General features: G+C 45.5%; 1 protein-coding gene across 1 annotated transcript; it reads left to right on the top strand.

Moving 5' to 3' along the window:
* Positions 1 to 10,567: 10,567 nt before the first annotated feature.
* On the top strand, positions 10,568 to 11,509 carry LOC123129664 (putative transcription factor bHLH086). The gene is made up of 2 exons (XM_044549736.1): positions 10,568 to 11,191; positions 11,264 to 11,509. The coding sequence occupies exons 1-2, from the start codon at positions 10,568 to 10,570 to the stop codon at positions 11,507 to 11,509; spliced, it is 870 nt and encodes a 289-aa protein (XP_044405671.1).
* Positions 11,510 to 23,528: the final 12,019 nt, after the last annotated feature.

Consider the following 23,528-nt stretch of genomic DNA (forward strand, 5'->3'; position numbering starts at 1 on the left):
AACTATTGAGGAGACTGGAGTGTCACAACATTAATGATAAAATCAAGGAGTTGACTATAGCAAGATTGTCTCATTGTAGCGTTGCTTAAAGCTAGTTCAGATTATACTACAATTACCACATATTTCAACTATGACTTATTACAGATGGACGCCAACAAGGATTTTCATGAGATGGAAATATAACAATGAAAATATATATGGTATATTCCAAGGTATTTTGTCGATCCAGAGGATGTTAGTAAGGGCCTGTTCGGAGTCTCACCACTCCAGAACTCCACTCCCGGAGCGGGGCTAGCTTCAGCTGAAAATAAAGGAGCGGGGAAACACCCGCTCCGCAGATCCTCGTATTTGTTGGAGCCGGCGGACTACCGAACTGGGCCTAAGTGTGCTAAACTTCAAAGGTCCAAGAATGGATTGAACTGAGCATAATGTAGTTCAAATCTTTGTTTTGATGAAATCGTCAAAGAGTTTGGTTTCATCGACGAAAGCGAAGATGCTTGTGTGTACAAGAAATTAAGTGGGAGCGTAATAAATATTTCTTATACTTTGTGTGCATGACACATTCTTGATTGAAAATAATTTTTTTTCTTGACACGATTAGGACTTCATTGAAAATAGCTTTTCAAGGAAAGATTTCGGCTACACAGCCTTGGTATTAGGCATAGTAATCTATGTAGATAGTAGTGCCCAATAGGGCTAAGCCAAAATTTATATTGACAAGATACTAAATGTGGTTTGGCATGGAAAACATCAAGAAGAGTTTCTTGCTGAGGTCATATGAAAAGAAGTCTTAGCAAGACTAGATGCCCTAAAACATTGATGAGCAAGATACATGATTGAGATTTCACTCACACTTTTGTTTGGATTAATCATGTAGTCCATGGTATGTAAAACAACCATATATTTCTAGTACTCTAAATAAGTTGTGAGTAAGTTACTAAAGTGATCAAGGTATTGAACATAGGACAACAGTAAAAATGTTTATAAGTAAATAAAGTAGGACTAATGGCATGTTTCTCGCACAAAGAGATAAAGAAGATATCGTTGTAAGTAGTTACATAAGTGATGTAGGATTATGAGAAGTTACATCGTTGTAGTCTTTGTCGGTGATCCAAGCGATTTTCAATTTCAATTAAGGGTGTTGCGTAATACATGAAATGGTGGTGCAATGAGTTGAAATTATTCCAAAACGGCTTATTGTGGTGAATTCTGTAACAAAAGCTAATATATTGTCACTTGAGAAGCGCCAATGGAGGGTGTTGGATCAGATAAGTTCATTTATGAACTTGGAATGTTTTCAAGATGGCTTGTGCCACTGGAATACTAATGAGGATAGTGACTCCCTAGCTCGGTCTAGGGAATCAAAGGTCCTACCAGTGATTCAAATATATACAAAGCAAAGACCACATAAATCGTAAAATTTGTGAAAGCATGAAGACGCGTGGATATGTGAAGATACACACAAATCTGAAATCCGTTAGACAAAGTCTATACCACAAGCGAAGCATATTTTACATTGGTATGCCATAGGTGTAAAGTGCAATAACATTGACTAGTTTATTGATTCTAGTGCAAGTGAGGGACTATTGGAAATATGCCAAGAGGCAATAAAAAATTATTATTTATTTTCATGTTTGTAACTAACATTTATGTTCTACGCTATAACTGCAGCAGTTCTCAAGTTTGAAATAACCACGAGGCTCGGAGGAAAGCACATATGCACATGTGCAATAACAAACAGTAAATAGATTTCGGGTCTCGCATCTAATACTAGCTCAAGTGTTGCATGATGCTTATGTTTTCCTCATCATGGGCATAAGTTAAGTGTAACAAAGGATGTCGACAACTTTGATGTCATGATCTTAGAAGAAAACTTTTGATGAATTGATCCAAGTTGTGTGTTACACTAAGAGATCCTATATCCTAACAAGTTTATAGTTTATAACGCAGAGAATGTTAATAGATGCACAATTACTTAGACCATGAGAGTACCGAGTCACTCCATACTCAACGATACACTTTGAGGTTCGTCAAACGTCAACCTCAACAGGGTGATCATAACGGCATCTTGGAGGTTCATCGAAAAAGTATGATGAGGGACTAGATAGCATGAGACTATTTGCTCAACTGACGATGGAGAGATATTAATAGGGCCCTCTCGGTGTCACAGTATCCAGTATCTTCTTGTCAGATAAAACATGGCATGCTCACGGGGATGCCCGAGCTCGCGAACAAGAAAAGAGAACAAACTGATAGCGAGAAAACTAGCGTGGTGATCATGTGTTGAGTCACGGAGATGCTGCTATATCACTCATCGGTTTTGTAAAGTATCGTGAAGCGAAAGGAATAGCACACCATCACGGTTCACTCGATAATCCTTCTTGTGGGTATAGGGGTAATATGGATGTCCACAGTTCCTTTATTGATCATGGACCAGAAGGTTACTTTACCGAAGCTACGGGTCACACACTTAATGTTTAGTGGTTTGTTAGAATACTAGGAGAAAGGAGAATGAAAAAAATGGGCACCGAAGAGTTTGAGATAGTTCCAGGAGTGTTCTGGATGTTCTCGAAAAGGTTCTGGGAGGTCCTGGAAGGGTCCTGAAAACTTCGGGGGTGTTCAGAAGGTTCCCGAACCTTCCAGATAATTCTAGAGGGTTCCTGGTGCGCAACTGCCTTGGATAGGCCAAGTGGCAAGGCCCACAAGGCCTTAGGACGGTGCACAAATTAAGGCCTCCTTTGGTTTGGAGGAATTTTGTAGGATTTTCATAGGATAGGATTTCTATAGGAAAAATTCCTTCAGAGCTCTTTGGTTTGTAAGAATGAAATCCTATTCCTATGGAGGAATTCTTCCTATCCTCCACATTTCATAGGAAAACAAACATTAGCCTAGACTCAATGGAAAAAATCCTATGGTGTGAATCAAAGGGTATCTCTTTTTCTATTTCTATGCATAGGATTTGAGATGCATGTCATCTCATTTCCTATGATTTTCCAATCCTATGAACCAAAGGAGGCCTAAAGGGCTTCCTTGGATCCAAGCAAGGAACACAAGGAGTCCTGACATTTTTGGAGACGATAGGGCCTTTGGCATTGCTTACAAGAGTTCGAGGAGGACTCCTACTCGTGATCTGAACCGACTTTGAGGAGGCCCCGTCCCAAACTTGCGACCCCAGGCTTCTGCATATAAATACAGGGGCAGGGGCAACTCCTAGGAAACACCAAATCCCTTGGTGGTTGCCCCGTTGCTGCCCTGCGCTCCGTTTCTCTCTCGCTTCTAGTTGATCTAGACACCGCTAGGCTGCTTCTCTCTCTAGTTTTCTCGATAGATCTTTCGTTCTGGATGGCGAAGCTTTGCTGAACCACTACTTCGGTATGTGTGGATACTTACAGAGGAACTATGCTTTCGGTGCTCGATCTACGGATTGGTTCAAGGAACAAAATTGTCGCGGCTGGGAAGTGTAACCTAACTGTGGGAATCTGGATCACCTCACTTCACCATGTCTTCTTCTGCTGCAACACCAAGTTGATAACAATCTAATCTAACCCATATGCATCTTCATATTGTTCCTGGGAACTTGATTCGTAGGGTGGATTTTTTCCTACTATGTTTCATAACAATTAGTTACCGTCCCTTGATCACTTGCAATCCTCCAAACATCCGACGTTTCCCAACTGAAACAGAAAATGACTACCGAAATTGCATTGTTTATTTAGATTAAACTAAAGAAAATATGATCCTAGAAAAATACTTGACATGTCTCCGCTCGGCCAGGCCCATCTCAAGGTTTGGATTAGGCACATCTTCGTTTGCCCCAAAGACCACAGACATCCCATGAGTCATGGTTACGTCAAAGGTACTAACATGAACATGATAGTTTGTACATCAAGTGCCTATCTCCGCCCGCAAAAATGTTACTAATAAGTCTCAGACATATCTATAATTTTTTATTGTTTCATGTCATTATGGTGTCACTTTTAGATACCTTTTATAGCAATTTATATTATATTTTTAGTCTAACATATTAATTCATTTGCTCTAGAAACCTCTACAAAGAGATTTGTTAAACCATATGGTCCAACATTTTTTAAGTAAAGTAGAATGAACGCCAACCTGCAAATATATAATATAGATCATCTAATGCATAAAATTAATCCATGGAGAATTGTGATTTTTTTCTTTTTCTTTCTCATACTAGGAATATTCACTTCAATAATGTTTAAATAAAAATGTGTTGAAAAGAATTAATTAATCTAAAATTCCTTAAAAGTTGTGATTTTTGGCTCATGCATGTATAATATAACGGTAAATGTCAAAATTGTATGACGATAAAAGTCTAATATTAAATTTTTGTTGCAACAGTATGTGGTTAATTTTGTGTACTGTAATATACACCTATACTAATTTAAATAATATGTTAGCAGAATGAGTTATAAAAGGGTAAAAATGTGATTGATCTTGCTAATTGTAATGGGAAATCTATTAGTTGAAGAAGTATATTGATAGAATAAGTTATGGAGAATTATAAAATGTAGTTAATTTTGCTAAGTGTAATAGATAAATCTACTAATTAAGTTCATACGTTGACCGAATGAGTCATAAAAGATAGAAAAAGAAAACTTTTGCCAAGCATGATAAATAAATATACCGGCTAAAATTGTACTTACAATGATAAAACGGGTTATAACAAAATATGAAAGAAAATAAGTTTAACTATTTTTACTAGTTACTCCTATCTTTTGCTGATTGACCTAGTTATAACTAAGTATTTTTTTGCCAAGTGTGCACCAATGTTCTCACGCAATACAGTTGTCCCACCTTGTATGAACTGCCGCCCCACCTACTAGCTTCTCTAGAAAGACCAATTATTCATGGCCCTCCTTCTATGGACAACATTGACATCTTCAAGGAATGAGAAGGCATCACTTGTAGGACAAATAATGTAAATATGAAGAGGAAGAGGAAATGAGGAATAAGATCCCCATCTCTCGCACAAATTCGGGGATAGGACGGTGTGCTCTACCGCCGATGAGTTCTATTCCTGCCTGACACCTCCCGAGCTCCCTCTCAAAATGTTGTTTCTGCGATCATAGTGGGACTATTAAAAATTCTTTTTACTGCAATTTACTCGTCCAAGGCCTGGCACCTAATTAACTTATGTCCTCTTCGAATCAGTTCTAAAATATTTGGTAAACAGTTGAAATGATTAATTTGAGGACTCTTATTCTGGCCTTCACTTTGGCTTTAGAGGAACGATGTCATTTTTTCATAAGAGGAAAATTAATTCTTCAATGCAACTTTATGTTCTCCGATGCGAACTTACTGTTCCATGTTCATTTGATTCATTGAACTCTTTTTGGAGGGCATAAAGGAAAATATGATGCAATTAATTTTGTTATATATGCCACCTTGTGGGGCTTATGGTGTTTGCGCAATGAATTTGTATTTCAAGGCGTAAATGGCAAAGCCTTAAGTGGATCCTGGGTGTGGTTATTTCTTTGGTTTGTCAATTGCAGTTCATGTGTTCCGATGCTCAAGCAACTCTATTACTCGAATGCCTATGACTCCTAGATCAAAGGTGGGGCGAGCTACTTAGGATTGCCTAGCAGGAATCTTCTTTGGGACTTTAGATAGGTTTACATTTCCATGGTGTTGTTTTCTTTTCTAGAGTCTTTGCTGGGACTCTAAACTTTGCTCGTTGTGTTGCTGATGTAATGATTCCATTGCTGTTAGAGCATCTCCAGCTGCGCCCCAACAGGCCCCCCATGGCCATTTTTTAGCACCGGCGCCAAAAACCGGCATAGTCGCGCCCCAGGAGCCCAATTTTTGTCGGTTAGGGCCGAAACTGGCGCCGGCAGACCCAGGCCGAACCCGGCGCGCTGGGGGCGCCCGAGGGAGCCGGGCAATAGTTTTTGGCGCAAAAGGACGGCGGCCCGTCGAGTCAGCGACCCCCATGCCACGTCATCCTCATCGCCTCGGTTTCTCGCGGGGAATCAATGCCAAGACTGTTGCCGGTCAGCTTTCCATTGATTCCTCACGGGGGGCGCGGTGAGGCGACGCGCCCCTTCCTGTCATGCATACACACAATGCCGCCCCGGCCGCTATATAAGCTGCCTCTGCCTCGCCGGTGGACGCAACCTGCTCGCAGCCCCCCTCTTTCCTCGTGCACGCACAGGCACCGCTGCCGCCGAACTCTCTTTCCCTCTCACGCCGTGCACGCACAGATGATGCGCGAAAGGTTCCCTGACGACGGGGCGGCGGCCAATGGCTTCGGCCGACGCTCTCTACACGAGTGGGAAGCCCATCTCCTCCATGAAGCGAACTACCCGGCGCCTCCCGACATGCGCGCGTCGGGGCAGTGGAGGCTCAGCGCCGGGGACGTCCCCGTCCCGCTGCTGCCTGACGTCAAGCACCCCCACTACTTCCAGGCCGAGATCGATCGTGTGCGGGTGTCTCTGTCGGAGGTGGAGCGAGCCCTCCCGAAGTACGATGCCGACAACCACAAGGCGTGGGCGGCGTACTTCGAACACCGGCAGGCAGAGTGACTGGCCTCCATCAACAACACGCCACTGGTGAGGGGGCGCAACAACAGAGACGACTGCCGCATGTGGTAGGGCGCCCCGGCCGCACGCTATACACCGTCCTCGAGTGCCTCAAGGGCGGCAACATTCCGTCACTGACGTACCCGGCCGCCCCGGTCCCCCGCCAGAGTTGCGGTCCATGGCTACCGAGGAGGATGTTGGGCGGGTCCTCCTCCTCCTCCCCCTCCTCCTCCCACTCCTCCAGGTCGCCGACACTCTTCAGCGTCAAGGCTGAGCCCGTAGAAACGCCGCTCGGCCGGTGCAACCGCGGAGTCGTCATCAACGAGGGCGGTGGTGCTTCCTCGGGTCCAGCCTCCCGCCTCATCATGGCGAAGACAGAGCCGGGGCTCGGCCTCGGGAAGCGTGAGCACAACGATGAGACCGCCTTCGGCGACGAGGCCGCCATGAAGTGGGCGCTGGAGGACTGGGCGCGGACGGAGATGGAGCGCCAGCGCCAGCGCCCTGGAGGAGATCGCCGCTCGGCGCCGTGGCCGTGACGAGGGAGGCGCCGTTGCTCTCGACGACGACGATGATGAGGTGCTGCCGCCGGCCAAACCTGTCCGCCAGGGGGACCCCGGGCAGGGGTCCAGCAGGGACGGCCGCGTGAAGGAAAAGAAAGAAGAACGACGACGGCGGTGACTTCGGCGTGTTCAGCGAGTTATTCGGCATGTAGGCGCGACCGTTTTTTTCTTCCTTTTAGTAGACTTATTACTGTGAACCGCTTAAATATCACCGGATGTATGAGGTGTTTGCCAAAATTTGCCCAATTATGTTTTTTAGAAAATTAAAAAAGAGCGTCTGGGGCCGACCTTGGGGCGGCTGCTGGGAAACCGATCGCCCCCACGCCAAAAATATCGCCGGTTCGCCCCCAAGCGGCGCTTTTTTCTAGCCCCTGGGGGGAGGGGGGCGAACGGCTGGAGATGCTCTTAGTGTTGTCACGGTGTTGTGTACTCCCTTCGTCCTTAAAAGAGTGTACTTCCAACTTTGTTGGAGAGTCAAACTATTTGAAAGTTTGACCGAGTTTGTGCAAAAATATATCAATGTTTGTGAAACCAAATAGGTATATGATGAAAATATATTATATCATGAATCGAATGCAACTAATTTGATGGCATAAATATTGGTGTATTATTGTATAAGTATAGTCAAACATAAAAAAGTTTGACTTTCCAAAAAAGTTAGAAATACACTCTTTAAAGGACGGAGGGAGTACACCTCTAGAGCTGACCATCAGAGACCCTGCTAGAATTTGTTTTCCTCTAATTTTTAAACTTTTTTCCTCTTACTTCTTGTTGGCGCCTTATGTCTATGTGGTTTTTTTTTGTCTTTGGTTTTCGAATAGGTTGGTTGTATACATTTTCGATTGAATACTAGGCAAGCATCTATTTATTACAGGTTATACTACCTCTGTTCTGGTTTATTGGCCTCCTTTATATTTTGTGTCAAATTTTGACCAAAGATTTAACTAATAAAATATTAATGCATGTCACAAAAAATTATATCGTTGGATTCGTATTTAAACGTAGTTTTCAATGATATTACTACTTTCGTTCGGGTTTATTGGGCTCCTTCGTATTTTGGGTTAGACTTTGACCAGCTATAGACTACTAAAATATAAAGTACATGCTATAAAAATGTATTGTTGGATTCGTATTTAAAAGAGCTATCTCACAATATAATTTTTTTGACATATAGTTTACACTTTCTTAGTTAAATTTATAGGTCAAACTTTAGCACAAAATATAAGGGAGCCTAATAAACCCGGAGGGAGGGAGCATTTTTTTATGGCGTGTATTAACACTTTATTAATTAAATTTATAGTCAAAATTTGGTATAAAATACGATGAGGACCAATAAACCAAGACGGAAGTAGTACTTGGTACTGGTGTAAGAAAAATATCAATAAAGGGCAATTATTTTAAAAGATGAATGTTTTTTGCGGGTAAAAAAGAAAGATGAATGTTCATAGCTTGGCGACACCGATGCACCGCTTCTACAATCTTTTCTCACTTGAAGGAACGAACGACTAGCAAAGGCCCTATGTGTTCTTTTTTTTAAACACAGTACAGACGCAAGCGCTCATACATACGCCGGAAATCCTAAAATATATTCAGAAATAATGCGAGCACCAGGAATTAAACTCTGGTTGGCTCGGGATACCACTGTCCCTCTAACCATCAACCACAGGTTGGTTCGTGGCTCTACATGTTCTTGAAAGAAAAGAATGAACCAAGCAGGATATCAAGGCATTGGTACAAGAAAGGCGTTTTGAGGCCGATCTCCATGAAGGCTTTTATTTCTGAAAAATTCAAATTCAAACTTTTATGGTTTAAAAAATTCTGAAAAAAATATGTGTGTATGTAAGGATGTAACTGACATGTGTTTAAAAATTCATGATGAAATACCTTGAGTTGCGACCTGTATAAAAAAGACAAATTCATGGCCTGGGAGGATGAATAGTATCATGTGTTAAACAACCCCAGATTTGTCTTTTCCGCACAGCCCTCATTTCAATGTATTTTGAACTAGAAATTTACACACATGAATAGTATCAGATTTTTTTTGAAATGTAAAAATATGAATTTTAATGAAATTTCAAATTTGAATTTTAATGAAATTTCAAATTTGAATTTGGAGCCCAAGCTCCAAAAGGGATTTCCGCACTGGTACATTGTATGGAGTAGTAATGTAGAAAACCCATTTGTATTGCATGACCGCAATTAGGGATGAAAACAGAGCGAAAACGGACGGAACTGAGCACTATCATATTTGTTTTCATATTTTTTTGCAGAAGCAGAAACGAATACAAAAACACCGGAAATAAATACGGAAACAGATACTACCGAAAACAAACACGGAACGAATACAAAGCAGATACGGAAACAAAAATAGGCATCGATCGGAACTTTAAAAACCCCTTGAATCATAAAGAGATACACACAAAAACAAACAAATTTAATGGGTTGTTAACACGGCTACAAAACAATAGCAACTTAGCATAGTATTGTAGTAGTACCAGACAATTGTGCATAGGGTCAAGCTGAGTACATGTGTTGTAGTAGAAGTTGGGTTTTAGAACCATTCTACTAATTGTGTCATTGTGTTACCTTTGATGGTCGGGCTACAAGTAGCTATAAGTCTATTGTAAAAACAGAAATTCCATATTCACGGAAACAGAAAGTTCCATTTTCATGCAAGTTCCACCGAAAAACACTGTTCCGCTTTTGTTTTCGTTTTCGTATAAAATATTTTATTTCCACTTTTATTTTGCAAATTTTCATTTCCGTTTTCATATTTCCTCTCTGTTTTCATTTTTTCTCGAAAAAACGGAAAGTTTTCACTCCATTTTCATCCTAGCCGCAATAAAGAGAGGGCAAGGCAAATCGGCATATGCGGCCTGCCTAGCTGACCCGGCCCGCCGCTGAATCGCATGGCCACATGAGAAGAGAGGGGTCGGGGATCTGGAGCACGTGGGAGAGCCTATCGCCTCCGCCGCGCCTTCTGCTTCCTGCCTCCCCGCCACCCAAACGGGTCGCCACGCCTCTTCTTCAATTTCAGCTGGATCCGCACAACCTCCCTTCCTTCATGCATTCCTTCTGGGGCTCCACCGAACCCGATTGCCCGAGACCCGGTATTGAGTGCGCGCGCGAGTTCTTGAGGCTCCTGGAACAGAGGAGAGGGGCACAGCTACGGGAAGGATCGGCAGCTCGATCACCTAGCTAGCTCCAGCATTTAATGCAGATGTACTTTGTATAATCCTCCCCGCGCCCGGTGTTTTGTTGTACGGGCCTCTTTAAGCCCGCCCACCCATGTGCCCGCCGTGGCCCGGGCCGGTGCGCCGCCGCGTGTATATATAGCCGGCGGCATGGCGCGAAGGCAGCACACAAGTCGCCGCCGCTTGCCAACCACTGTGGGAACACAGCAAGGAGCTTATATAGTGAGACACTATCTTGGTTAGGTAGGTTGCACCATACGTGATCGTGATCATGGCGTTAGTGCGGGAGCCGATGGTGATGTACGACGGCGGCTTCGACGCCGAGGCGTGCGCATTCGACGTTCTTGGCTACGGCGGCCACGACGCGCTGCTCGGAAGCGTGGACACGGCGGGGCTCTACGGGAGCTACGCCTACGCTCACGACGAGCCAGCCGGCGCCGCCAGCGCCTACGTGCCGGACAGCGCGAGCTGGGCGGGCGCGGGGCCGTCCGTGCTCTCGTTCGGCCGCGCCGCGCGGGGCCACGCGGCCCAGGCGGTCGCGCAGGAGGAGGCAGACTGCGACGCGTGGATGGACGCAATGGACGAGGATCAGCACGCAGGGCCGGCGTCGACCATAGGGTTCGACCCCACCACGGGCTGCTTCAGCCTGATGCAGAACTCCGGCGGCGCAGGGCGGCCGTTCGGGCTCCTGTTCCCCAGCACGTCCAACGGCTCGCCCGATGCTGTGGCGCCGGCGCGCGGTTCCTCGAAGCGATCGTACGCGGCGCGCGTGCAGGACGCGGAGCCGCGGGCCGCCATGAAGCCGTGCGGTGCGAGCAGGAAGACGAGCAAGGCGAAGCCGGCGGCGCCCACCACCACCTCTCCCAAGGGGGACCCGCAAAGCCTCGCCGCGAAGGTATGCTTGCCACTGCTCGAATTCTCTTGGGGACTTGGGTGGATCTGAACAACTTACCACCGTGTCCTGCAGACCCGGCGGGAGAAGATCAGCGAGCGGCTTCGGACACTGCAGGAGCTGGTGCCCAACGGGACCAAGGTCGACATGGTCACCATGCTCGAGAAGGCATTCAGCTACGTCAAGTTCCTGCAGCTGCAAGTCAAGGTGCTGGCAACGGACGAGTTCTGGCCGGCGCAAGGGGGAACGGCGCCGGAGATCTCCCAGGTGAAGGAGGCACTGGACGCCATCTTATCGTTGCAGAGGGGACAGCTTAACTGAACTTGGCTAGAAAGGGAAAACAGATTATATAGCTTGCCTATGCACGGAAAGTACAAGGATATGATAGTGATTACTCCCTTCGTCCAATAATATAATACTCCCTCCTTCCATCTATGTAGGGCCTAATGCGTTTTCTAAAACGGTCTTTGACTATTGACAAATTAATAGTACATGACATGCATAATGTGAAAATTATATCATTGAAATCTTCTTTCACATACGAATTTGACGACATGCTTTGTGTAAGTTGCATGTCATATATTGTTGCTCTAACATTTGGTCAAAATTAGCCTCGAAAAACACATTAGGTCATATATAGATGAAAGGAGGGAGTAACGTTTTTGACACTAGGACGTTTCTGGACCTTCCATCTTGGGGTTTTTCACCGGGCTTTCGGCTTTTTTGTTCCGTTCTTTTTCCTTTGTTTAATCCATTGGTTTCTTTGCGTGGTTTTCTAGGTTTTGAATGGTTTTGCTTTTGCGAACATTTTGAGCTGGTTTTCTGGGATTTGTTTTTTCACCGGTTTTGTGGTTTCTTCTTTTCTTTTTTTTTCTTTGTTCTTTTCACTACTTTTCTGTTTTGCTTACAGGTTTCTTCTATCTTTATCTATTTCTTTAGAAAATGTGCAGCTTGCATTTTATAAATGTTCTGTATTACAGGATGGGAGGCACACGATCATCACCGACTATGCTTTTTATAAGAGTAGGGATAAAAAACAGAGTTGGTGATAATGGTAGGCCTGCCATCTTGCAATATAGGCCGTCCTATTTATATCTGACGGATAGGAACGAAACTATGGCAATTTACTCGCACTCCTCTCCACATTTGCAGATAAGGCCTTCCCTCCTTCATCCTTTTCTCCCACAAGATCTTGATGTTCCGTGCAACGCACGGGCATCTTGCTAGTAATAGTAGAAATTAGACATATACCACTTCTCGAATCTTGAAACCAACAACATTCCTCCCTTATCTCATCAAAACCGCCAAAGGAATATATTTTGAGTGAAACATAACATTTTTAGTGATATATGTATTTCAAAACTAGACCTTTTTTACTATCAAATCGGTGAATATGCATTAATCTACTCAATTCGTGTGGCAACGCATTGGCACATTGCTAGTAGTTATTATAATTTTGTGGACACCAGACAAACGGTGGAGTACATATACGAAGAGAAGAGGCGCACGCACGCAGTCGGTCTCTCGCTGTCTCGCACACATGAGTGTTACGTAAAGGCAACATTAACAAATAAACCCTAAAACCCTAGGTGCATGATTGCTGCATTTGCGGGTACCGGGTACGTGGTGGAGCACACCTTTGTAGGAATAGTCAGCTCGCGTGATAATTTGATCCGTAGGAGTTGATGGTCGGGACCACAGGTGAACGACTTGGAGGCGGTGGCTCGCCAGTTGCCACAGATCGAGTAGCCACGTTTAAAATATCATTTTTAGTGGGGTTAAGAGTTCCGATTTTCAATGGCACATTATAACTACTAAGTAGTTTTTAGAACGATTAGTATGGAGCGAAAATGGAATTCATAGTACTACCTACTACATACCTCCTTGGCGTATGGTTGTATGGGTTTATGTTGCGAGATGTTGAACCTAGTAGTTCTAGGGAAAATACTATGTTTAGATTTAGATGTTGGTTTTCAGTAATGAAAATCGGAAGGGGGAACCCTTCTTTGATTAAAAAAACTACTACCTCCGTTTTGGTTTACTAGTCCCCATCATTTTTTGGGTCAAAGTTTGTCCATGAATTTTACTTGTAAAATGTGAATGGAAAACGAGATTTTGTTATACGCAAACAAAAAAAGACTGGAGGGAGTGATTGCTCTGACACGGATGCGACCTCTCATAGCGCAGGCATTGAACTGGCGCGCCGGTCAAGAGGGCCCCACTTGCTGCAGGCCCGACTGAACACGCCTCCTTGCCGCATGCAACCGGCTTCAGACTGCCCTGCCTTCCTTCGTTGAATCCACGCGTGTGCCGGCAACACGTCCTTCCGTGAGCCGACCGTCATTTTAGAACACAAAAAGTGACCAAAATATAATTATTTACGCATGGTCTTGACTTGTTGTGCTCGCACTGGTAGCAGGAACTAGAGGGTTTTCTTTATTCATAACTCTCCTCAATTTTTTTGGCTTTGAAGTGAATCATGGTTGTGGACATTATGTATGAATGTGGAGATATATGTGAACATGAGTTTGATGTGGAAGTTGAACTTGGAATGCCGGGCTTGCGCGTGAACTATACCATGTCCAATGCTTCATCTGTTATTGTTTGGAATGTAATTGCTGTTATTACATGACCCGAAAAAAATATTTTGTGCCACACCAGTAGATGCACGGACATCACAACATGCATGTTGACTGGATAAACATTTGAACCTAGCTACTATGAAGGAAATTTTGTATTGACAACAGTTTTAGATAGCAGGAGACGCCTAGCCTGCTCTGCCTCTGCTAGCTTATTTCTGGCTTCTTTCATCTCTTCTTTGGCATGGGTGAAGAGAGCATATGATTGCTCTTTTCGCTTCTTCAGGAACTCAGCTGCATTCTCAAGGGTTGCTGCACGCTTTCTTTTAGCCTTTACTAGAGCCACGAGGACATAAACAGCTGACGACTCCACCTGGCTTGTGTGTAATCCAACATCATCTGGGAATTTGCACCTTGTGTCTAATCCAGCATCATTAGGGAACTGGCACCTTGTGTGTAATCCAGCCTCATTCTGGAAACATGACCTCGAGGTTGACCATACTTCTCTCCTCGCAGGAACTGCATCCTGACATGAAGTTACTTCTTTTTTAGATAATTACTCAGAGCAACCCAGATCCATTTAGTAGAAGCCAGATAAACAGAACTGGGAGAAGTGAATTCAAAAGGAAAAAATATATAAAAACAGACTACAAGGTGAGAACACCCACTTCCTACATCAAGCTAAAAGCAAAAGCATTAGGATGATTAAGACTCTTCTTATGACACATTGAAGAACACGAGGCTTAAGAGAAACAAAAACTACAACATATACACATCGAATAACACGAGGCTAAACGAAAGTAATTGAAAGGGTGTTACTTACCAAAGCTCGTTTTACAGGTTCGGTGTAGCTCCTCTTTAACTTGCCATGCTCCTTGAAGATGTCCCCAATATCCCGTGTTTGATCTTCATTGCTTCTCTGCATGTTCGCACTCGTGGTTTTAAAATCTCAACATGGCAAGAAAAATATACTACCAGTAATACTCGCGCATCTTGTGGGCAACATTAAAGCACTCGTCTGCCATGTTAGAGCATCTCCAACAGAATCGCAACGCGCGGCGCTTTAAAAAAGCGTTTACAGTTCTGAGATCGAGAAGTAGAGATAGAGAGTAGAGGATAGTTCTCGCCATAGATAGATAAAAAAGATAGATTATTCAACTACTTGTCGTCCGACTCCTCCTCGGTCATGTCCCCCTCTGACGTCTGACCGTAGGCGTGAAGATACCGATCATCATCGGATTCCCAGGGCGACGCTGCTCCTAGCCTCATGTTGAATCGAGCGTCTGCTTTTCGCCTACGCTTGTCCTCGCGATAGGCGGCTCGCTCCGCCCTCCTCTTATCCCTCTCCGCCCTCCTTTGCTCGTAGAACTCGTGCTCGTTGATGATGTCCTGCGGGAAGCGTTGGTGCCACAATGCCATGGCCTCCTCGTCCTTCTTGGCGATGCCGATATGGTGCTCCCGCCTCCGGTTGTCGTGACGATCCTGGTCGGTGATAAGCCGCGGCAGAGGCGCAAGCTCCTGCGCCCGCTCCCGCGTTGACACATTGGGGAAGTTCAATGTTCTATGAGGCCATCGGAGGTGCCACGCCGCCGCGTTGTACGCGTGGGCGGCCTTGTTGGCGGTGTCTAAATTGCCGAGGCCGAGGTGCATCCCGCGGAACAGGATCTCGGCGAAGAAGCCGCCGGAGGGGCGCGCGCGGACGCGCGGTATCCCCAAGTTTCCCTGCGACGCGTCGGTGAGGCAAGAAAGAGCGGGGAGAGAGCGGTGGCGAGGCACAGAGCAGGGAGAGAGTGGTGGCGAGGCACAGAGCGATGGGAGGGCGTTGGATTTTATAAAGCGCGCCGGACGCCGCGCGCCAAAACTAGTGCACGCCCGGTCGCTTTTTCCTGCACACGCGCAATCCTTTCCCGACGTCTCTGCTATCTCTACTCTCTTCTCTACTGTTATATTTATTTTATATTTTATATTTATCTCTACTTCTCTACTCTCTATTTTTTCTCTACTTTTCCCCTACTCTTATAAACAATAGAGTTGGTGATGATGGTGTTCCTGCCATCCTGCAATATAGGCCATCCGATTTATATCCGAGGATAGGAAGGAAACCGTGGAAATTTTGCAAAAAGATACCCACATCCCTCTCCGCATTTGCAAATAAGGCATTCCCTCGTTCATCCTTTTCTCCCACAAGATAAACTACTCATACAAATGCATCTTGATGCGTGCAACGCATGTGCATCTTGCTAGTTCTAAAAAACTATCCATCATTTGCCACACTATTGGTTGCAGATGAAATACCTACCCAAGCACAGCGCGATACAGGAGCGACGCACAATTACAAGATGATATTCTGTTGGACAATGGAGGCTATAACCAATTACTTTTATGGGAACAATAGTACCCAGGAAATTTGAAGGGTAGGTATGCACAAAATTGGAACTGCACATGTACTGCTAAGTGATTCAATACACACATTACCAATCGAGGAGGAGAACGATGGTCGCGGCGGCCTCTATGAGTCATGGTCAGCAACGGGAGTCAGTTCATTGTCCACGACGGTGGTGCTTTTGCGCTTGGCGTCGGCTTCCGGGAAGCAGATCCGAGACCATGGAAGATGGTGCCGGGGAAGAGGCTATGTGTACGACGACGACGGTGGACCGGCTCCAGTGCGGCATACGAGGTCGTCGATGAGGTAGATGCGTTGCGGTGGATGAGTGCGCCGATGTAGAAGGGGAGGAGCACAGAGGCTGTGGTGCCGTGGAGAAGTCTATTTTGTGGTGGGGATAGAAAATGGGGAGTATTCAGGTGTACTACTCTGGGTGCCGGGGTGGGGTTGGCTGGGTAGGGTGAACCTGAAGTTACGAAAACAGCCCCCTACCAACTGTCATCCGTAGGCCTGTTCCAAAGGCTATGATGGTAACTTCCCACTACTCGAATCAGGGTCGCGGGAGATTTTCCCGCCGACCTCAAAATTTTGTGACACTGAACTCCCCGTGTGGCGTGTTGGGTGATTCGGCTAAGCAACTAGCGAGTAGTACTAGTAAACTCTGCATATTAGGTTTGTTGGGTTCTATGATAGGGTGCGTCGACTGCAAATTGAAATTTTCCAATGCGCAGAACAACCAAGAACATGCTACGGGAGATGGATCACAGTTCGTTACCACTAGACGCGCAGTGCCATGTAGCGGAAGAAGAGTTGGGGCAGCGCGTCCGCGTGGATCCTCTCCACCTCGTCCGATTTCCCTCGTACAGCCGGTAGTCGGTTCCCACGTACAGGTTCGCCGGAGCGGCGCAAGTGCACCGCCTCTAATGGTATCCGCGCGTGCAGGAGGAACATCGTGCGGCAGACTGCTAGGTCCGATCACACAACCGGCGGCGAGTGGAGGTGTCTATTCACAACAAATGCAAACCCTAGTGACATCGCCGAAGCGATCAACCTCGTGAGTGTGCGGCACTTCCACTTTATATAGGCGTCCGTCGCGGGCTCAACACTTGGGCCTCGCATGGACCCTAAAGCCCACAAGTCTACTCGGTCACAATCCGAATACAGCTCAGATCACATCCGACCAGTGTCCTCGGATCCGACCTCGTAGGTTCCTTCCCTTAAGCGCGCGACCCCTTAGGTTCAAGCCGACTTGGTCGCAGTTCAGATCACCTCCGAACTGCACTGTTGGTAGCAGCCTCTAGCAAGGCATGTCGAACACCAAACAAATTATGAAGCTGGTTAGGCAAACCTGTACATCATACTTCCATTCCTTTTGCCACATGATATATGTTGTCGGGCTCAAGGCGAGTCTGTCATCCTTGTGCTAGCCCGACCTCTTTCTCGTTCCAGTGATGCCGACCACAAACCGGATTATCTCATAATCCTTGTCGCATGGCCATGCTTATCTTGGTTGGATCACACGAGGGGCCCAGAGTATATCTCTCCTGATCGGAGGGGCAAGTCCCATCTTACTCGACCACGTCTCACAACATGGTTCTGGACAAACCCGAAACCTACCTTTATAACTACCCAGTTACGGAGTAGCGTTTGGTCGGCCCAAAGCAAGTCTGTCACCATCCCGAGTACATGCGTCAGCTCAGGTCTTAGGACATAGAACATATGTTCTACTAGAGACTCATAGATGACATATCGCTACGTCTCACAGTTGGGTCTGTTCGACTCGGACCTTATCTTGACTCGGATCCCACTACGTCGAATCTGACCAGATCCTTCCAAGTCCATATTATCCGGTTAGCATCCAATGCTCCATGGCTAGTGAGACCAAGCCATCGACCGTGTCATATGCTAGTCTAGTTGGCTGCGCGTCCACACAACCCTTTCGAGTAGGGACCTTTTAGGACAGTCATCATACAATGCATAGTCCCACAAACAAGTCATGTACTTGCTGATACACATCATTGATAATGTCCAAGGACCATCTTTATTCATAAACACATAGGAAATATCATCATACATGATTGCCTCTAGGGCATATCTCCAACAGTCTCCCACTTGCACTAGAGTTAATCAAATAGACATCGAATGCCCATAGCTCTAACGTGCCCCTCATGCTTGGGTTGTGGAAGTGGCTTAGTCAACGGATCCGCAACATTTGCATCCGTGTGAATTTTGCATAACTCTACATCACCACTCTTTACGATCTTTCATATCAGGTGATATTTCTGATCTATGTCTCTGACCTTGTGGTGATTCCTCGGCTCCTTGGCTTGTGCAATGGCACCAGAATTATCACAATAAAGGTCCAACGGTTTTACAGAGGCTGGGAAAATACCAAGATCATCCAGAAAGTTTCGGATCCAAACACCTTCCTTTGCAGCTTCACAAGCCGCAATGTATTCGCCTTCTACAGTAGAATTGGCCATCGTATCTTGCTTGGAACTCATCCAGCTCACTGCTCCTCCGTTCATGACGTACACGAATCCGGACTGTGATCGACAATCATCTCTGTCGGTTTGGAAACTAGCATCGGCGTAACCCCTTACGATGAGCTCTTCCCCACCTCCATAAACTAGGAACATCTCTTTAGTCCTTTTCAGGTACTTCAAAGTAGTCTTTACCGCTGCCTAGTGACTCTCACCTGGGTTGGCATGGTATCTACTTGTTAGGCTTATTGCAAAAGCAACATCGGTCCGCGTACATATCATGGCATACATGATGGATCCGATTGTCGAGGCATACAAAATCCTACTCATCCTGCTTCGCTCATCAGATGTCGAAGGACTCTGAGTCTCGCTTAGCCTTATACCATGTGAGAGTGGCAAGAACCCTTTCTTTGCCTCACTCATTTTGAACCGCTTCAACACTTTATCTATGTACGTGCTCTGGCTTAAGCCGAGCAGCCTCCTTGGTCTATCTCTATAGATCTTAATGCCTAAAATGTACATTGCCTCACCAAGGTCCTTCATCAAAAACTTGCCATTCAATGACTCCTTGACCGAGTTCAGCATTGAAATATCATTTCCGATCAGTAGTATGTCATCCACATATAAGATCAAAAACACTATCGAGCTCCCACTTAAATTCTTGTATAAACAAGAGTCCTCTTCGCTTTTGATGAAGCCGAAACCAGTGACGACCTCATCAAAACGAATGTTCCAACTCCAAGATGCTTGCCTCAACCCATAAATGGATCTCTTGAGCTTGCATACCTTACTAGTGCTAGTCGGTCGACAAAACCCTCGGGCTATATCAGATACACGTCCTCGGTTAAATTTCCGTTAAGGAAAGTCATCTTGACATCCATCTGCCATATCTTGTAATTGAAATATGCAGCTATAGCTAGTACGATCCTCACCAATTTCAGCATCGCTACTGGCGAGTAAGTCTCGTCGTAGTCAATTCCTTGAACTTTTCCATAACCCTTAGCGACAAGCCGAGCTTTGTGGATCTGAGCATTTCCATCCACATCAGTTTTCATCTTAAAGACCCATTTGCAACCAATGGCTGTTACGCTAGGCGGCGGATCAACCAAGTCCCAGACTTGATTCTCATCCATGGACTTTCACTTGGATCTCATGGCCTCCAGCCATGCCTCGGAATCTGGGCTCACCATCGCTTCCGCATACGTGGCCGGCTCATCACTTTCTAGCAACAATACATCACACACTTTGCGCAATCTTTCCGACCTCCGTGATTCCGATGCCTCTTCCACTACGGGTTCCCTGACCGACTCCGGTATGATCTCATCACTAGCCGAGCCGTCCCCGAGTGGTCCTCGAATTTCTTCGAGTCGGACCGTCCTCCCACTGGCTTCCCGACTGAGAAACTATTTCTAAAGGAAAACCCTGTTCCGAGCAACAAAGACTTTGTTCTCTTTCCGGTTGTAGAAGCTATACCCCAAGGTTTCCCTCGGATATCCCACGAATATGCATTTATCCAACTTGGGAATAAGCTTGTCTGACATAAGTTTCTTGACAAATGCTTCACAACCCCAAATCTTTAGAAAAGACAAACTAGGAGTCTTCCCGGTCCAGATCTCATGTGGCGTCTTATCTACGGATTTTGATGGTACCCTGTTAAGTGTGAAAGCTGCAGTTTATAGAGCGTATCCCCAGAATGACAAGGGTAAATCCGACTTGCTCATCATAGATCGAACCATGTCCAACAAGGTACGATTCCTCCATTCTGATACACCATTTCTCTGTGGCATACCTGGAGGTGTGAGCTGAGGTACTATACCTCTGCTTTTCAGATGATCATTAAACTCCTGGCTCATGTACTCACCTCCATGATCAGATCGTAGAAGTTTTATAGTCTCACCGAGCTGATTCTCAACCTCGTTTTGAAACTCTTTGAACTTTTCAAAAGTCCCTGACTTGTTCCTCATCAAATAGATATATCCATATCTACTCAAGTCATCGGTAAAAGTCACGAAGTACTGATAGCCACCTCTGGCAGTTGTGCTCATTGGTCCACACACATCACAGTGTATCACTTCCAACAGCTCGGATGCCCTCTCACAACTCTTTGCGAAAGGAGACTTAGTCATCTTGCCGAGCAAGCATGATTTGCATGTCTCGAACGACCCAAAGTCGGTCGAAGTTAGAAGTCCATCATCATGGAGCTTCTTCATGCGTTTTAGACTAATGTGTCCAAGCCGGCAATGCCAGAAGTATGTCAGATTTATCTCATTAGGTTTATGCCTCTTGACATTCACGTTATAGACCGGTTCCTGTTCTAGATTCAATATAAATAACTCATCAACAATGGGTGCATAGCCGTGGAACATACCATTCAAATAAATTGAACAACCATTGTCCTTTGAAATGAATTCATAACCCTGACTCATCAAACATGAGGCGGAAATAATGTTCCGACTAAGTGCAGGAATGTAATAACAATTATTCAATTCCAAAATAAATCCAGAAGGAAGCTGGAGCTGCATCGTGCCGACCTCCAACGCAGCAACTCTTGCTTTGTTTCCGACCCTGATGTCAATCTCCCCTTGTGCCACACGCCTAGTTCTTACCAGCCCCTGCATCGAGTTGCAAATGTGAACAACCGATCCGGTATCAAATACCCAAGAGCTGTTAGGTATGTCAACAAGGTAAATGTCTATAACATATGCAACAAGTGTACCTTTGCCTGAAGCAGCATTCCCGGCCTTCTTGCCATGCTTTGCAACCACTTGCTACAGTTCCTCTTCCAGTGACCAATTTCCTTGCAATGATAGCAAATGGTCTTTGAGTCCGGTCCAGACTTCGGCGCAGCGGCGGAGGTTACCATCTCCGTGCCCTTTGCCTTAGCCCTTTTCTTGGACCAACTCTTCTTGAACTTAGCCGATTTCTGCACCATCAACACTTGATGCGTGCCTTTCTTATTATCCCGCTCTGCCACTTTGAGCATCCCATGCAATTCAGTGAGCTTCTTATCCATGCCATGCATATGATAGTTCGAGATGAACGTCCCATAGCTGGGCGGAAGAGAACCCAGAACTGCATCACTAGCCAGCTCATCCAAGAGTGGGAAGCCGAACCGATCCAAAGTGTGCACATATACGATCATCTTGATCACAAGCGGGCTTAGTGGATCACCTTCCTTCAGCTTACAATCCATCAAGGATCGCCAGACGTTGAACCTTTTGGTCCTAGCCTGCACCTAAAACATGCTCTTGAGACTCTCTATCATATCGAAAGCCCCAACATCTTCGAAATGCTGCTGCAAATCGGGCTCCATACTAGCCAGCATGAGGCAGCTGATCTCGTTTGATTCATCAACGAGTTTCTGGTAGGCATTCTTGGTTGTGGTACTAGCATTATCGGCAGGTTCCTTTGGAAGCGGATCCTCTAGAACATGTTCCTTTTTATCATGCTTGAGAACAATTCTCAAATTTCTATACCAAGTAGTAAAGTTTGTTCCATTCAGTTTATCCTTTTCCAGAATTGATTACAATGCAAAGTTGGGTTGAGCAGGTGGTGCCATTGATCTACAACATAAAAATATGCAATCACTAAGCAATGTGTTTATGTAGAGTAATTCTAGCCTTAAACAGAAATACTCCCATGAAGTCAGCATCCCTCCGCAAACTCTCAGTGATTCAGGATCCGACTAGCACATGTGACTAGTGAGCTTTAGCATCACTGCTAGACAACATGCCTGTCCGCTAAGAAACTCCTTACTAATCGTATCTCTATACGACTCCTGTCGGTCAGGTAGGTATCTCATACCCTGGCTCCCGACCTCTTTTGCCACAAGGCCCAAAACCGTTTTGATAGACTTGTCAAGTTAACCTAATGCAATGCATGTCCGTGTCCGACACGAACCCTTCAGTTCAAGGACACCTAGCAGCACCCCAATTTTATGAGCCCACTACTAGACATACTTGACGTGCGAAGGTGCAACATCGGGAATGGCAATTTACTTGATATTCATGAGGGATCTTTCTACCATTCTAACATGCATAGAAACAAAGAAGCATAACAATCACAAGTAAAACATATATTGTGAAATAGTATGGCTCCTTCATGGATGTTCTTCCAGGTCAGCTCCAACTCCGATGACCATCTACAAACTCCATCTTGTTTCTCACGCTGGGCCGCCAAGCCGCCGACCTGATCTCTATTATCCAAATACTAAAACTAGTAATGAATTTTACATAGAGTCATAAGTCGACAGCATGTCGTTATACAATAAAATGACAGCACTTTGGCTCCTGCCGTCTGACAAACATGACACGCAGGCTATGTATAATTTACACACATGCATCACATACACATGAGCCATACTATTCACAACAAACCCTGCAAAATAAAGTTACGCGTAGAATCGCATTCTACCGGTTTGAGTGATCGTGTACGAAATACAAGGCGCTACGCTCACGGCGGTCCCGCTAGCCGGTTAGCGGGCGGGGTTCAAAGGGGCAGCGCCCCTCACGGGTGCGGGCAGCGCCCGATGTTTTCAGAAATCACAGATCACATCTGAACTCCGATCACGCCGAATTCTCTGATCTGACCGATCTCATCGAACATCGCGACCCCGATACGGATTTATGTTTCACTGTTAACCCCGATGGCGGATACCGACTGGTAGGGGTAGGTTGTGTCACGACCTCATCGACTCCGATCATCAGAAAACATAGCCACATCGATCCCCATGTGCAGTTGATCTCATCAACCGTGCACACAGCCGATCTCATCAACAACAACAGATCTCATCTATCGCCTCCACATATCTAATATGCATACGATCTAAGTCAAAATCCTATAGCATGCTTGCTCTGATACCACTGTTGGGTTCTACGATAGGGTGCGTCGACTGC

The sequence above is a fragment of the Triticum aestivum genome, chromosome 6A, assembly GCF_018294505.1.
Source record: "Triticum aestivum cultivar Chinese Spring chromosome 6A, IWGSC CS RefSeq v2.1, whole genome shotgun sequence".
In the NCBI taxonomy this organism is placed as follows: domain Eukaryota; kingdom Viridiplantae; phylum Streptophyta; class Magnoliopsida; order Poales; family Poaceae; genus Triticum; species Triticum aestivum.